This window comes from Peromyscus maniculatus, chromosome 2 (assembly GCF_049852395.1).
Source record: "Peromyscus maniculatus bairdii isolate BWxNUB_F1_BW_parent chromosome 2, HU_Pman_BW_mat_3.1, whole genome shotgun sequence".
In the NCBI taxonomy this organism is placed as follows: domain Eukaryota; kingdom Metazoa; phylum Chordata; class Mammalia; order Rodentia; family Cricetidae; genus Peromyscus; species Peromyscus maniculatus.
In genome coordinates this window covers 102300903-102316690 of record NC_134853.1, presented here as the reverse complement: position 1 = coordinate 102316690, position 15788 = coordinate 102300903, and the positions used below count along the sequence as shown (strand labels likewise).

Below are 15788 nucleotides of genomic sequence, written 5' to 3'. Positions count from 1 at the left end.
TTAGGACTGTTTATACTGTACAGTTAGGATTGACCATTTGCGTTGCACAGTTAGGGTTGATGACTGTCCACACTGCTTTCAGTTACCTTTATGTGGAGCCATGTTAATCGCTTGGGTGATGTTCTGCTTTGCAAAATTAAATAATGATTTATGCTGTTGTTATTCTAAGTGTAATAGGAATTGGCCAGGTGGAAGTTCAGTCTAATACTTTTGAGAAACATTAACATAAAATTAAAGAGAAATGTGGCTTCAAGGCCACTCTTGCATCTCAGAAGAGGGCAGAGCTACTGCAGTTGGCTTAAACACACTAGCATTGTTGTTATTAATCTCTGCGTCCTCCTAGGTAAACATCGCCACTTTGGCAAGTACAAATGCCGACCCTGCCCACATACCTCAGCTCAGCTCCACTGTAATTCCCACTCTGCCAAGTGAATCACTTTTACTATCTCCAAATAATGGGAACCTGGAAGCTCTTCCTGGACCTGGTGCTCCACCGGTCATGGATGGGAAGCCTGCCTTTGAAGAACTTGATCAGCTCATCAAAAATATGGCCCAGGTAAGAGCATTTCTCCCTATGACTAGCACTGGGTGTATTTAAGAAGGTGTCTGAGTCCTGGATAATTTGAGGAATGCAGTAGCATTTATAACACCTGAACAATTTTGGAATGAAAAAGAATTTGGGGGAATTTGTATAGTTCAGATTTTTCTATTATCTTATATTTTATCTTTTTAAGATTATAATATATCATTTCCCCCTTCCCTTTACTCCTGCCAAACCCTTTTAAATTCATGATCTCTCTCTCTTTTATTGTTGTTTTACACACACACACACACACACACACACACACACACACACACACACGTTGAGAAGATGACATCAATGAAATATTTTTACCTGGCTGATAGTGTGAGCACTCTGGCTGTGTGGGTGCAATGAGGTTAGAATACCTGGGGCGAAAGGGGTGAGGGACAGAATTCTGGGTGACAGGGCAGAGTGATCAGGACAAAACACCCATGAATCTTTCTAACATGAAATTATAGATAAAAGTTGCATTCCTGATAAATGTACTTAGGATTGATCATCTACACTGCTTTCAGTTAGCTTCCGCTCTTACTCTCTCTCCTCTCACTCTCTCTCCTCTCTCTCTCTTTCTCTTCTCTCTCCTCTCTCCTCTCCCCCACTCTCTTTCTCTCTCTCTCTCTCTCTCTCTCTCTCTCTCTCTCTCTCTCTCTCTCTCTCTCTCTCTCTCTCTGTGTGTGTGTGTGTGTGTGTTCATGTTCCTAAATACATAAATATGTCCTACTTTGTCTGTATGTCTGTATAATATTACTTGCGTGTTTATGTTTTCAAGGCTGATCATTTGGAAAAATGATCAGATTTTAAATTTAGTATTTTATGCCACATTCCAGAAATATTCTTCTGTAAAAATGAAATGTTCTATTCTAGGTGATGAGTGCTAAACTGTTCTTTTTCTACTTTCTTCTTTTTGATAGACAAAGTAATGTCCCAGTAAGATGACTGTTAGCAGTAATGATGTTTCTTGTTTTGTGTAGTTTTGGTTTTGAGATTTTTAGTTTGATTTTGATTTTGCTATGTAGTCTGGGTTGGAATGCTGGATTGCATTCCCTGTGTAAACCAGGCTTGTATACAACTCTCTATCCTCCAGTCTCAGTCTCAAGAGCTCTGGTTTAAAAAATGTGCTTTTGCTGCCTGCTTGTAATTGGCTTTTAATTTTATTTCCTGTTTTGTTTCCTGAACAGGGTCGCCATGTGGAGATATTTGAGCTCCTCAAACCTCCATGTGGAGGCCTTGGGTTTAGTGTTGTTGGGCTCAGAAGTGAAAACAGGGGAGAGCTGGGGATATTCGTACAGGAGATTCAAGAGGGCAGTGTGGCTCACAGGTAAGATTGTCACAGCAACTTCCTCATTTTTGATGTAACAATCAGAAGGGTTTTGATCACCATGAGGGAAATGAATACTACCAAAAAAAAGCTGAAATAATTGGTTATTTTAGAAGTCATTAATATTTTGGCAGTATAAAGCAAATCCATTAAAGTGAGTCACAGGGTGGGTAAGATGTCTGAAGTGTTTACTGTGCAAGTATGAGGACCGAGGTTTGGAGCCCCATTAAGAAGAAAAAAAAAGGGGGGGGGGAAAGGCAGGCGAGGAAGTCCATATCTCTAACCTGGGGTAGCAGAGATAGGCCAGTGCCGGAGTCTGCTGACCAGCCAGTCTAGAAGGAAAATGAGCTTCAGTTTCTCTGAGAGACTGTCACAAAAATGAGGTGCAGAGCCATAGGGGACACTAGATGTCCACCTGTGGCCTCCCTACATAGGTGCACAAGCAGTCATGCACATACATGAATACATCACACACACACACACACACACACAAGTAAAATGAGAGCTTTTAAATTGTCGTAAACTAGTTACATTTTAGTTCATAAAGAAACTTTTGAATATAATCTTTTCACTGTTATATTTTGGTCTCCTTTGGACTAGAAATCACCAGAACTCTCCCATTATAATTTGAGCTGTGCTTTATTAATATACTCAGAGCAGAAAGAAATACATGTTTATGTAGCAGGCTTTTTCAGACCACCATCCCCGGAATCATGACACAGAGACTTATTATTAGTTATGAATGCTCAGCCTTATCTGATGCTTGTCCCACAACTCAATTTAACCCGTTTCTCGTCATCTACATTTTACCTCAAGGCTTTTTACCCTTCTTTCATTCTGTATGTCCTATTCCATGTCCGGCTGGCTGGTGGTTTATTTTTAAAATACAGGACCTATTCTAATGAGTGCTAAAGTAGCCAGCAGTTGAGGAAAAAGTGGCCTTTGACAGTGGTTCAGGGAGCAGTGGAATTGCCACAAGCACTGGATTCAAATCATGCAGTAGTTTTAAAACCATGTGTGTTCTACAGTAGGATTCAAGTGACCTGAACACTTAGGCCACAGGAACTGTCATTTCCTTGAGTGTTCACTTCTTTCCTAACTTCATTTCTTTCCTTGGTAGAGATGGCAGACTGAAGGAGACAGACCAGATCCTCGCCATCAATGGCCAGGTCCTAGACCAGACAATCACACACCAGCAGGCCATTAGCATCCTGCAGAAGGCCAAAGACACTGTGCAGCTGGTTGTCGCCAGAGGCTCCTTGCCTCAGGTCTCCAGCCCCCGGATTTCCCGCTCTCCATCTGCGGCCAGCACAGTTTCAGCCCACTCAAATCCAGTGAGTAGACGAGGAACAGGGTGCATCACCTGTGGTCCTTTTCAGCTGGGCTCTCTCTCTGATGCCTGCCATTTCCTCATGTCTCTTAGAGGTTTTCTTGCTTTTAGTTTTTAAGATTTTTTTTACAAATATATTCCTACTTGGGATATTTATTTCTGAATTATGATTAAGTTTTGAAATTCTAAAATAGCCTTTACTTTGCATGATACTTTGACAGCATTCATACAAAATAGTCTCTTAGTAAAATTTACTTTACCAGTAAGTAAATAAAAATCTTACTTTGATTTGTTTTGTTTTCCTCTTTCTTCCTTTCCTCCCCCCTCCCTCCCTCCCTCCCTCCCTCCCTCCCTCCCTCCCTCCCTCCCTTCCTTCCTTCAGGGTGTATGTGTTTTGTGTGTGTGTGTGTGTGTGTGTGTGTGTGTGCGCGCGCACACACACACATGCTTGATGGTATATGTCACCATACCTCATGTGGTTACAGTTAGCGGTCAATGATGGTATAGACTTACACAAATTAGCATCCTGCCTCAAGACATGATTTGGCAGAGGACTCTCCTAATCTAGTGCAGCTGTTATGTTGGAACTTCTTTTCAAGGAACTTTTACAAATATCTTACAGAATCAGTGCCTGTTTGTATGGGTTAAATGAAGTCACACTATAGTGATACATTGATAACCATTGGAAGGATCATATCAGTAGTGGTTGTGGTCTTTTGAAAGGGAAGTATACCAAATGAAAAGCTGAACTTGGTTAGCACTCATGATTCTGTATGAACTCATTATTTAACACCAACAAACTGCTCATCTCAAGCTTTTATTTTTAGATTCATTGGCAGCATGTGGAAACTATAGAACTGGTAAACGATGGGTCAGGTCTGGGATTCGGCATCATAGGAGGAAAAGCAACTGGTGTGATAGTCAAGACCATTTTGCCTGGAGGAGTGGCTGACCAGGTAAGCTACTGTGATAGATGTTTTTCTGTTCACCCAGAAGTGTGGCTTCATCATTTAGATTTTCTGTTAAAAGAAGGAAAATTTCATCAACTAAGCTCTTTTGTTTTATTGAGCTGACCTTCAAGTATTCTCTAAGACTTGGAAGAGAATACTTGAAAGTGGATAAGGATGTTACTTAAAAAAACAGTTATAGGCAATGCACTGAACATCCTGAAGAACCAGGGACTGAATCAGGGTGAAAGTTCCAATCCCTGTAGAAACTTCAGCCCTTTGTTTGATAGTTATATATTTGTAAACCTAGCAGCTGTCTATAACTACATTATGTAAAATGTACATTATTGTTGAGGTGAAACCAACCCATCTTGTCCCTTTAGTGCTGTGCTGTGGGATGTTCTGTATGTTAAATGTGTTGCTCTGATTGGTTAATAAATAAAACACTGATTGGCCAGTAGCCAGGCAGGAAGTATAGGCAGGACAAGGAGAGAAGAGAATTCTGGGAACAGGAAGACTGAGTCAGGAGAGATGCTGCCAGCTGCCGCCATGACAAGCAGCATGTGAAGATGCTGTTAAGCCATGAGCCACCACGTGGCAAGGTATAGATTTATAAAATGGGTTAATTTAAGATAGAAGAACTAGATCACAAGAAGCCTGCTGTGGCCATACCGTTTGTAAGCAATATAAGTCTCTGTGTGTTTACTCGGTTGGGTCTGAGTGGCTGCAGGACTGGCGGGAGAGAGAGATTTGTCCTGACCGTGGGCCAGGCAGGAGCAGAAAAACTCTAGCTTCAGTGCTGGGTTCCTGGTTTCACCTTTGTTTAGGGCACACGGCCTGTTTTCTCTTTAGTTTTTTGAGGTGTTGGTGTTTATGAAATGTGCCATTTATTGTGTGTAGGAAATTGTTCAGTGCATTTATTACCTGTGTTTAATATTTTAACTTTATAGAGTTATAAAGCTATTGTTTTCACTCACAGATTTGAACTTAAATTGGGAAGCTGAGTTCATCAGACATCCTCATATTCATGAGTGAAAGCCTCAGTTAAACAGCAACTCTTTAAATAGTGGTATTAACAGCAACATAACATTTAAGTGTTAGCCAACATCTAGCAATAGCAAATGAACTTCATATGTTTGAGAGAGAAGGGAGAACACCATTTATATATTTTCCTCAGTACACATAAAATATAAAAACATTCAGCTTTAACTCCATTAAAGGTAAATACAACGTTAATCCTTAGTTGGACTGGCCACATGCCTGGTGTGTCCCTCAGCCATATGTCACTGGTAACTGGCACTGGACAGTGCAGAGTAGCCTGTCATTTCAGAGTTTTTCAGATAATGATCATATCTCTCATCTATCTGAATTTTTGTTTCACTAGTATGTTATCTCCAAATGCATTCTTTGGCATATTTATCATTGAAATGGCCAGATAGAAACTGTAGGAGCATTCAAGTACTTTCTCATATTTTGTATCACAAACTAATTAATATGAGCTGTGTTTGAATAGTTGTTGGAGACCACCGAGGTTTCCTAATAGCTTTACCCAGTAGGACTGCATAAGAGGATGATTGGACCATGGGCCTGAGTACCAGGTGTTTGGAAGTATCTACACTTGGCTATATCTAGAAAGGGGAGGTCTTTGCCCCTCCCCTTGGCATTGTTATAAAAAGCCCTTTTGAATAAAGTTCGGAGCTGGTGGGTATTGACACAGGTCCTCCCGAGGCTATCCTGTATTCTGTCTTTCCTCTCATCATCTAGGTATCTTTTTCTATCTAATAATTCTCACTTCTCCCTACTTAAGAGTACCCTGGGTCATATAAGTGGGGGCAGGTCCACCACAAATAGTAACTTCATACTTTATCTATGCCTAATGACACTTTCTTCTTGTTCTTCAAAACTAAAAAAACACACAAAGTCATCTTTTGTCCTCGTGAATTCTAAACTAGAAATCAAACTGAAAAAAATCATACTAGCTATTGATTTAACAAATGTAGACAAATTTCTAAACAGTCTTATTAAATAAGAAACATAGAGCCAAATACAGGAATGCAAGCCATAGAGATCAGAGCAATAGCCATTAACTAACCTTAGCTCACCATATTGCCCATATTGCCGTAGCTTCCCAAGAGAGCCTCTTCCTGTCTAACCTGCGCCTTTATTGCCTTCCTGTTCTGCCTTCTCATTGACTCTAAGCCCAGCCACATCACTTCCTTGTCACTGCCTGTTTATACAGACCTCCAGGTCTCTATGGTTGGTACTGGGATTAAAGGTGCATGTCACCATGCTTGGCTGTGTACTTGACCACACAGAGACTGTGATTGGATTAAGGGCATGTGTTACCACCGCCTGACTTCTGTTTATTGCTGACTATGACTTCTGATCTCCAGGCAAACTTTATTTATTAACATACAAATAAAATATCACCACAAACAAACTATCTGTGAGTTTCACTTGCTTTCACAATATTGAATGGTGCTAGAGTGGTTCAGAAGACAATTAATAGTACAATTACACATTTAATTCCATATGATCGACATATGCCTTTTTATTTCCTTTTTTATTATTGTCTCTAGATCATTTAGAATTTTTCTAGTGCAGTTATGATGACAGTGCCTTAATTATTTGAACTCTTTTTTTTTTAATGCAGCATGGGCGATTGTGCAGTGGAGACCACATTCTAAAGATTGGGGACACGGACCTGGCAGGAATGAGCAGTGAGCAAGTAGCACAGGTCCTCAGGCAGTGTGGAAATAGAGTTAAGCTGATGATTGCCAGAGGTGCTGTAGAAGAAACTGTAGCACCCTCCTCTTCGGGCATCACCCTCTCCTCTTCTCTGGTTTCTACATCAGAGATGCGTGTAAGTAGCTGAAAACAATGAATGTAAAGGTCTAAGCACATAGCATGCAGAAGTTAGACTTACTGATATTGTATGTAAGTATTAAAAGAATGGAACGAAAATATATGTAGAGATAGCAATGTTTTATTTATTGACAATAGCTTGCTTAAAGATTCTAGGTGACAATTTCACACTTTCTGTAAGTAGCCTTTTTATAAGGATAATATTTTGAAGCACATATGAAATTTTAGGGTTCTGTTCCTCTAATACCCATATTTGAGTCTGTGTTTATCTTAACTAGAAGCCTCTTTGTGAACTGGGTCATCATTCTAATCATAGCCTTTCAACAATTTTTTTTTTAGAAAGTTTATTTGTGGAAGTCGGGGACTGGGAGGTTGGATTGTAGGAGCGAGTGAGGTATAAGAAGCTCCTTATGTCATTGTTTTAATATATGCAAGCTGTGAACTATTACCAGATTGTGACGATGTTGTCATTGTAAATAGTTGGTTAAAACAGCAGCAGCTATGCTTTGGCACGGAACAGGAACATGGTTCATTGGTGTTGTGTCCCATTTGGTCTTAAATTGGATATGGAAAATTTCAAAATTCTTGGAAGTTAGAGGTTATCTCAGTTGGTTTATGGGACATAAGATTATATAATGGATAAAATTTTAAAAGTCCAATTCAGAAGTGTCTTAAATATTTTAGAAACAAATCCTACCCATTTCTAGATGTTTTTTTTCTATCACATGCCAGTCCTGTATCCATCTCCCATAGATGTAAAATATCCATGTTTTCTTTTATTGAAATTGCTCTAACCACTGGTTACAAATTCTTTTTTTTAATAGCCTAACATCTTCCATAAGTCCTTTAAAACTTTATTAGAACACTTGAATTTTCCATGATTCTGTTGTTTTTAGGACTAGATTTGGTTGCTATTTTTTACAGAGAGAAAGAAGAAAGCAAGCTTGTTTATGAAAGTGTTTAAATGGCATTCTTTTGTGGAAAACAAAACATTTTATTCAGCAATATAGAAATGAATGCAATACCAAAAACTACTTGATGTAATGAAAGCTTAGGACAGTGTCTATTCTCTGCATATCATCATTTCTGAAGCTTGTGCCCTGTTTAAAACCATTCGATAGTCAAATTGCCACCCTCTAAAATAGCACTCGAATAACTTATTAAAAATAGAAAACACATTTGTTTCAATTGAAGCAGATTTCATCCTGTCATTTTCTTGTAATTATCTAAACTTTAAACTTTTGCTAAGTTTGCACAGATAATTATGTGCAATAAAAAAAATGAGTCCAACTTTACTTGTAAAATTATGCTTCATTTAGGTGGACCATCAGTGAGATAACGGTTCACTTTAAAGGAAGTCAGAAAATGTTACAGGCCAGCCCCAACTTACATGCCTGTTAAAGCCCTTTGCCTTGATGTTTCTAGGGTTTACTAGAGAGTCTGATGACATCACACCAATGTATAGGACCAATGACTTATTGATCACATCACGTGCCAGTTCACTAATGCTTAATTTAGGGAGTCTTCCCTTTCGTCTAACATACAACTAATAACTGTATTAGGTACATGTTAGAGAAGGTTTAGACCCAGGAAGGCCCTTTTCAGCATCCTACCATCCCAGAGCAGGGGGGTGCCAGTGTAGAGAGGCACATGTTTTTTGTGAATATCTTTAATTTACAAACAAATAAGAGACCATTTTAAAAGACTTCCTTGGTGCCATTTAATTTTTTTTTTTTTTTTTTTTTTTTTTTTTTTTTTTTTTTTTGCAAGCATCAGGACTCGCTTCTTTCTTCTTTCTCCATCTTATATACCCTTTCGGGAGGAAACAAACAAAATTGTTTATCAAGCACCCAGGGTGCCATTTAATTTTTATAACAAAGCTGTGGGGGAGACACACTCATATTCATGGTGTTAGAGTCAGCTACACATTGGAGGTAGGAGTAGGAGCTCTCTGTGGCCCTGTGTTGTACAGTCTTACACTCTGTACCTCACTTACAAACTGCAGCCCTGCAACCACACTGTTGGGATTTGAGTTCCACCTCTCCAGATATTAATGGGTTGTCCTAGGAAATATGTATATGCCTCCTCCCCCAGGGAAAAATCGCTGCAATTGTACCTGTCTTACTGGCTTACAAATGATGTAGGCAATTCTAGGTTGTTAGAAGAAACAAGAAACAAAGACATGCCAAATGCCTTACAATGAAACTCCTCAGTAGATGGCAGCTGGGCATTGCTCTTCGTGGTAGGTGGCTGTCCAGAAAGATTAAGTGGCAACACTGGATCTTACCTTTTATATATCAATTCAAAACATGACTTCTTTGAACTTTAAACATCCCAACTCTTTTAGAAATGATGATGAGCTATGTCTGAAAATACTTTGTTAACTAGAAGCTATTTAATCTTTAACATTTTGTGTATACAGTAAGTTTGTCTGAGAAGGGAAGGTTCCACTTTCTTCTCTACATTTGCTTCTGAATGTAACCGTGATGCTCAGTTTATATTGTCTGGATGTAAAGGGCCAATTCTACAGCATAGTTGAACTGATACCTTAGGCCAGATTAATCCTGAATTGCATCTTTGGTTTTTTAAATTTGACCTTAGTTTTTTCTTATATGTTGATTTTTTCTAAAGATTTATTTATTAATATTTCTTTAGGTTGATGCATCTACTCAAAAAAGTGAAGAAGGTGAGATGTTTGATGTGGAACTCACAAAAAATGTCCAAGGATTAGGAATTACCATTGCTGGTTATGTTGGAGATAAAAAATTAGGTAATAATGAACGTTAAACATTTTCTAAACATTGCAGTGGCCTCTAATATCTGTCTTATGAGATATTCAATCATTGTATGGTTTCTTTTCCTGCATAAAGTAGTTGGCAGCTTTCTTAGAAATAATTTGGTATAAGTGACTCTGATATGGCAGGCTGAACAATCGCCTATTCTTTCTACTAGATGCCTTTGTGGCTTGTTACTAAATACTTATTCATAATTAGGATTTTTATTTGGAAGGGAGAAGATGGCTATTCTTTGTGTGTGCTTATAAATAGTGAAAAAATACTTATTTCTAATCTTAGAACCTTCAGGAATCTTTGTAAAGAGCATTACAAAAAGCAGTGCTGTGGAACATGATGGAAGAATCCAAGTTGGAGACCAAATTATAGCAGTAAGTTGCATGTTTAATAAAAGTTTTTGCAATTTTTATGATTAAGAACTATGTCCTCTGGGAGTGGAGAGATGGTTTGGTGGTTAAGAACATGTATTACTCTTCCAGAGAACCTGGGTTTGGTTCCTAGCAAATCTAGAACCATATCCATACACATACATGTAAAGAATAAAATCTTAAAATGCAGAAATAATTTCTTGTGTATCTGTGTGTGTGTGTGTGTGTGTGTGTGTGTGTGTGTGTGTGATGCATGCGATTGCATGTTTGTGTGCATGTGTACTCACTGTTCCATGTGTGCTGGAGGCCAGGGGTCAATGTTGGATGTCTTCCTCTATAGCTTTCTGTGTTTGTGTGTGCTTTGTTTACTGGGACAGTGTTTCTCACTGAGCCTGGAGCTTCTTAGTTAGCTGGACTAGCCGGCAAGTCCATTCCCTGGGATCTACCTGTCTCCACCTCTTCCTTGTTGAGGTTCAAGACTATGCTGCCATGCCTAGGTTTTATGTGGGTCCGGGGGATCTGAACTCAGGGACTCCTGTTTGTAACTAAATTTACCCACTGAACTATGTATCAAACATTTTGATTTTACTTTGTAAAGAACTAAATTAATTGACATTAATTTTTGTGTGTTTCTATTTGTGGTATGTACATGTACATGCATGTGTATATGCAGATGTGTCTGTCTGCTGGTGTTTGCACACATAAAGGCCAGAAGTTGACACTGGGTGTTTTCGACTATCCATCTCTGCCTTAGTTTTGAGACAGGGTCACCAGTTTGCTAGACAGACTGAGCCCCAGCGATCTTGCTGTCTCCATCTCCTAGAACTAGGATTATAGAATTTTACCACCACAGTCATCTTTTCATCTCAGTCCTGGGACCCCCAGCGTTGGTCCGTCTGCTTGCACAGGAAGCACTTTACCGGATGAGCCATCTCCCCAACCCCAGATCCACTGATTCACTCTAGCTCTAGTGGTTTGAGACTGACATTAAAATTGCCTCTTAATTATTGTCAGATTAAATGGAACATTGGATTCAGTTTTACTTTTCTGAAGTCTAAAATGGAAATTTCTTAGACAATTTTTCTAGTGTATTTGAATTATGATCATAATGAATTTGTTACACTAACATATAGTGCATTTTCTTGTGGGTATTCTGAAGGGAGACTAGATGTTTACTATACCTGGACCTACATTTCAGATCTGCATATTTTTTTTAACCTTGCAGAATGACACTGTCAATTAGATGATCTCCTTTCAGTCCTGTAAATGAATAAGAGTAAAAGAAATTAATACAGACTAATCTGATCATTATGCTATTGTAGTAGCATTCTGTTTTAAGTATGTGGCTGTTTCATGTAGTTAAGAAAAAAGAAAAAAATCTCACCTGCTGTTCAGTAGATACTGGCTTCTTCAAATTACTCTTTGATCTAGAAATTACTTTAGGTTAAGTGCACTAAGGAAACCTGTAGATATGATCTTTTAGGGATTCCTAGCCTACAATGAAAAACTGAAGACTTTGAGGTGACCCACAGGTAGGAAACCTGTTTGTTGACCTCCTCTATCTAAACGTCTGTAATTACAGGATCTTTCTCTTTGCCAGTGTTTTTTTTAATATTCAAGGTCATTTGAAGACATTGGTAGAGAATGCTGACTTATAGTTTATCATAAGTTGTTTATTAATCCCTTGGAATCTTATTAATCAGAACAAGTCAAGTTAAGATTAAAGAGTCTTTACTCACAGCAGTGTTTTTTACATAGTACAGACCAAGGGGCAGCCCAGATACTGCTGGTAGACAACTGGATAAACAAAAATGTAGTATACAGATGCTATGGCTTGCTTTTTGACCTGCTAAAAGAAGGAAATTCTGTCACACACTGCAATGTTGATCAATCTTGAAAATATTGTGCTAACTGAAATAAGCAAGTTGTAAAAAGACAAATGTGTGATCCCACTAACATGATCCAAGCTTGTCAGAGAATGGGGTAGGGGGGTGAGGGGGTTGGAGGATTGGGGGGTTGGGGGCTTGGGGGCTTGGGTTTGTGGAATTGTGTGATTGGAAGTTGTCATTCAGCATGACAGTGATTCATCTACATATTGCAAAAAAACCAAAAAACCTAGAGAACTTTTACAAACTAGTCTGAAAATATTTAACACTAAGAACTGGATGGTTAGAAAATATGAAATTGGTAGGGTTTTTTGTTACATATTTTCTACCACATTTTAGGAAAAAAAAAGATTAAAGATTATTACTTCTGTCCTTGGAAAGTCTATAGCGTGTCTTCTAGAGTGTTCCTGATATCAGCCCTGTGAATTCTTAACTTTATCTGTTTTCTGCTTTAGTCCAATTGAAAGATCAAAGTGAGTTTCTGACCCATTTGGGTATTAGCTGGGAAGGTTCCCAAGTGTCTCTATCTTACCATGAATGGAAATGAGCCATCACACACTTTTTATGTAGGAAGTAAGGGAGAGGTGAATACAGTGTGGATCCTTGTACAATTGTCCTAGTTAGGATTACTATTGCTACTGATGAAACACCATGACTGAAAGCAACTGGGGAATATTTACCACTCTAAAAGCATGGGACCTGAGAGAATGCAGCCCATAAATGAGGTGAAATAAAGTCTCACACAATAGCTAACTTCATTCAGAACATCACACAGAGGTCATCAGAGAGGTCACTTGAGTAAAGTACTCATGAGTTCAAGCTATATACAATCACAAGGACAAGCCACATGTAGCAAGACCACCACAGTTTAAACATTTCATTGAATAACAGCAGAAGCAATGGTGAGTATCTGAATGAAACTCCTATCTACTGCACCTGGGAGGAACACAAAAACATTCCCAGGACAATTCCGTGTTTGGAAGAAACTGGGATCACAAGACTCTTGGCCTGTTTTCTTGGAGTGTTCGCACAAGCACTCAGGATTCCCCCCACATGACTCCATTCTTGGACCATTTTCCAACAGAGGAGGAAAGGTTAATTGGTTTAATATCACCGAAGGAAGTCAAAACATCAAACAGCAGGAACCTGGAGGCAGGAGCTGGTGCAGAGGCCATAGAGGGGTGCTGCTTACTGGCTTGCTCCTCATGGCTTCCCCAGCCTGCTTTCTTATAGAACCCAGGACCAGCAGCCCAGGGATAGACTGGACCCTTCCCCATTAATCACTAATTCAGAAAATGTCCTATAGGCTTGCCTACTGCCCCATCTTACATAGGCATTTTCTTAATTGAGGTTCCCTCTTCTCAGATGACTATAAGGGTTTTTTTCCCATTTTTTCAAGATAGGGTTTCTCAGTGTAGTTTTGGTGCCTCTCCTGGATCTTACTCTGTAGACCAGGCTGGTCTTGAACTCAGAGATCGGCCAGCCTCTGCCTTCCGAGTGCTAGGATCAAAGGTGTGTGCCACCACCACCCAGTGACTAAGATTTAATGAGTTGACAGAAAACTGTCCAGCACAATAAATGAGTTAAAAGTTTACTTTTTATTCCTTCAACTATCTACATCAACTTACTAGATGGTGTTTCAAATCAAAATTATAAATAATATATTATATTCTATTATTTGTACCTTTAAATTGTATAATTCAGTGTCTGTACATATCCTTCCAATGTTGGACATTCAGCATTGCATTTGGGTATAGAATATTTTCATGGCTGTATTCCTTGCTCCCTGCTTCCGCTGTCTTAGGCCTATGTAGTCCAGGGTCTATTTTCTGTCTCTGCAGACTTGCCTTTTCTGGGTCATTTCCTGTCCATACAGCCACATAGGATTTGGTACTTTGTGACTGACTGCTTCATTTAGCATAGTTTCTAAGGTCCATCTGTGTTGTAGAGTCAGTTTCCATTGCCTTTCATTGTTAGTTAATAGTTCACTGTGGGTAGGTTTGCCACATTTCCCTATTAGTCATTTCAGCCATGAAAGGTGTTTGTACTTGTTGACTGTTAGAGTTAATGCTGCTGTGAGCATTCTTGTACAAGGTTTATGAGGATGTGTTTTCACTTTTCTTTTGTATATATTAAGAAATGGAATTGTTAGAGCTTAGCAATCGATAGCTCTCTTTAAGTGTTCAGCAAACTTTTAAAAAATTTTTGAATTATAATTTAATTGGGTTATTTCTCCTGTCCATTTCCTTCCTCCAAACCTTCTCATATACCCCTCTTCTCTCCTTCAAATTTATGCCTCTTTTTTTACTAATTGTTATTTCATATATACATACACACACACACACACACACACACACACACACACACACATATATATATATATATATATATATATATATATATTTCTAAATATAATCTGTTCAGGCTATGCAGTGTTAATTGTATGTATGTTTTCAGGGCTGGCCATTTGGTACCGGACAGCCAATTGGTGTGTTCTTCCTTGGGGAGGGCCACTTCACCTGCCCCCAGCTTTCTTCACTCACCTATAGGTTCTTTGTGTAGGTTTGAGGCTCATGGGTTTTTCTCAGTCCATTTTGGATATCCTTTGGTGTCGTCCTTTAGAGAGCTTCTTGATTCTGCTACATTACCTTAGGGCATAATATAATGCCCCTTTAATTTCCCTTAAGAGAACCACATTAGACCTTCAAAGTAGCTGGTATAGGAGTGTTGTATTAGTGTATTTTAATTAGGGAAATGTTTACTGAGGGAGTAGATTTATTACAAATTTTTAAGTCTCACAGTAACCTGCCTTTAGGTTGTCATTATCTTTGTTCTTATGTGAGTGACCCTCAAGGATTACTTCCTCTTAGCCAAGGAAGGTGATAAAGAAATGTACTCACAAAGGGGAGGTGTACTTTCCCTGTCTTATATTCCTTTTAATAAGACTGTCTGCACTGTCATCCATATTCTAATTTTACTTTTTAGCAATTCTTTTCAAATTTAGAAGCACCTTAACCCCTGGGAAGCATTGTGCTGCGCTCTTGACCATGTGTTCACTTAGTGCAAAGTGTCACCCTCTGTGGTCCTCCCATAAACTGGTAATATTTCCTTCCTTCCTAGTTGCAGTTTTACAACTATAGCCTTAATTTGTTCTGGTTTTGTTTTGACAGCAAATATTAGAGCTATGGTCTATTTTTAATTTGTAGTTATTGAGGTGCTGAGAAGATTAAGAAATTATTTACTATTTTGAGGAAGCATTTTAAACTATTTTGCTCTTTACAGATTGCCGTCTGTGGACCCCTAGTGTTATGCTGTGTACAGTACAGGGGCAGGAAAGTACGAGTGTTTTCCCCCCAAACCCTCTTCCCTGGTGGCATTCTGTGTAACAATTATTTGATAAAGGAACACTTTTTGTCTCAGAATGTTAGCTAATTTTGTCAACAAATAAAATCAGGTTTCTTATTAGTTATTTAGTGTGACACATAGAACCAATATAGAATTATGACTGATAATGAGAAATGGCAAATGTGCCTTTTCTGTGATAGATACAGATTCTCAGTCTCTATTAGTAGATATGGGTTCTTGGAGGATGCTTTGGCAAGCTACATGGAGTATGCTAAGGAAGCAGGTTTTCTCAACTGTGTGGTTGGTGTTTCTTCTCCAGAATTTCCCTTGCTAATTATGGAGCCTGTAGTCCAT

The 15788-nt window shown here is 38.8% G+C and overlaps 1 protein-coding gene across 25 annotated transcripts in view; it reads left to right on the top strand.

Moving 5' to 3' along the window:
- Positions 1-15788, top strand: part of Mpdz (multiple PDZ domain crumbs cell polarity complex component) — a 158926-nt gene that overhangs the window by 48213 nt on the left and 94925 nt on the right. For all 25 annotated transcript variants that reach the window (XM_076564433.1, XM_076564431.1, XM_076564428.1 and 22 more), the window contains exons 4-10: positions 344-556; positions 1762-1901; positions 3022-3235; positions 4059-4187; positions 6832-7041; positions 9699-9813; positions 10118-10206. In XM_076564433.1, coding sequence (XP_076420548.1) covers positions 344-556; positions 1762-1901; positions 3022-3235; positions 4059-4187; positions 6832-7041; positions 9699-9813; positions 10118-10206 — 1110 coding nt within the window. The remainder of the gene's footprint in view (positions 1-343; positions 557-1761; positions 1902-3021; positions 3236-4058; positions 4188-6831; positions 7042-9698; positions 9814-10117; positions 10207-15788) is intronic.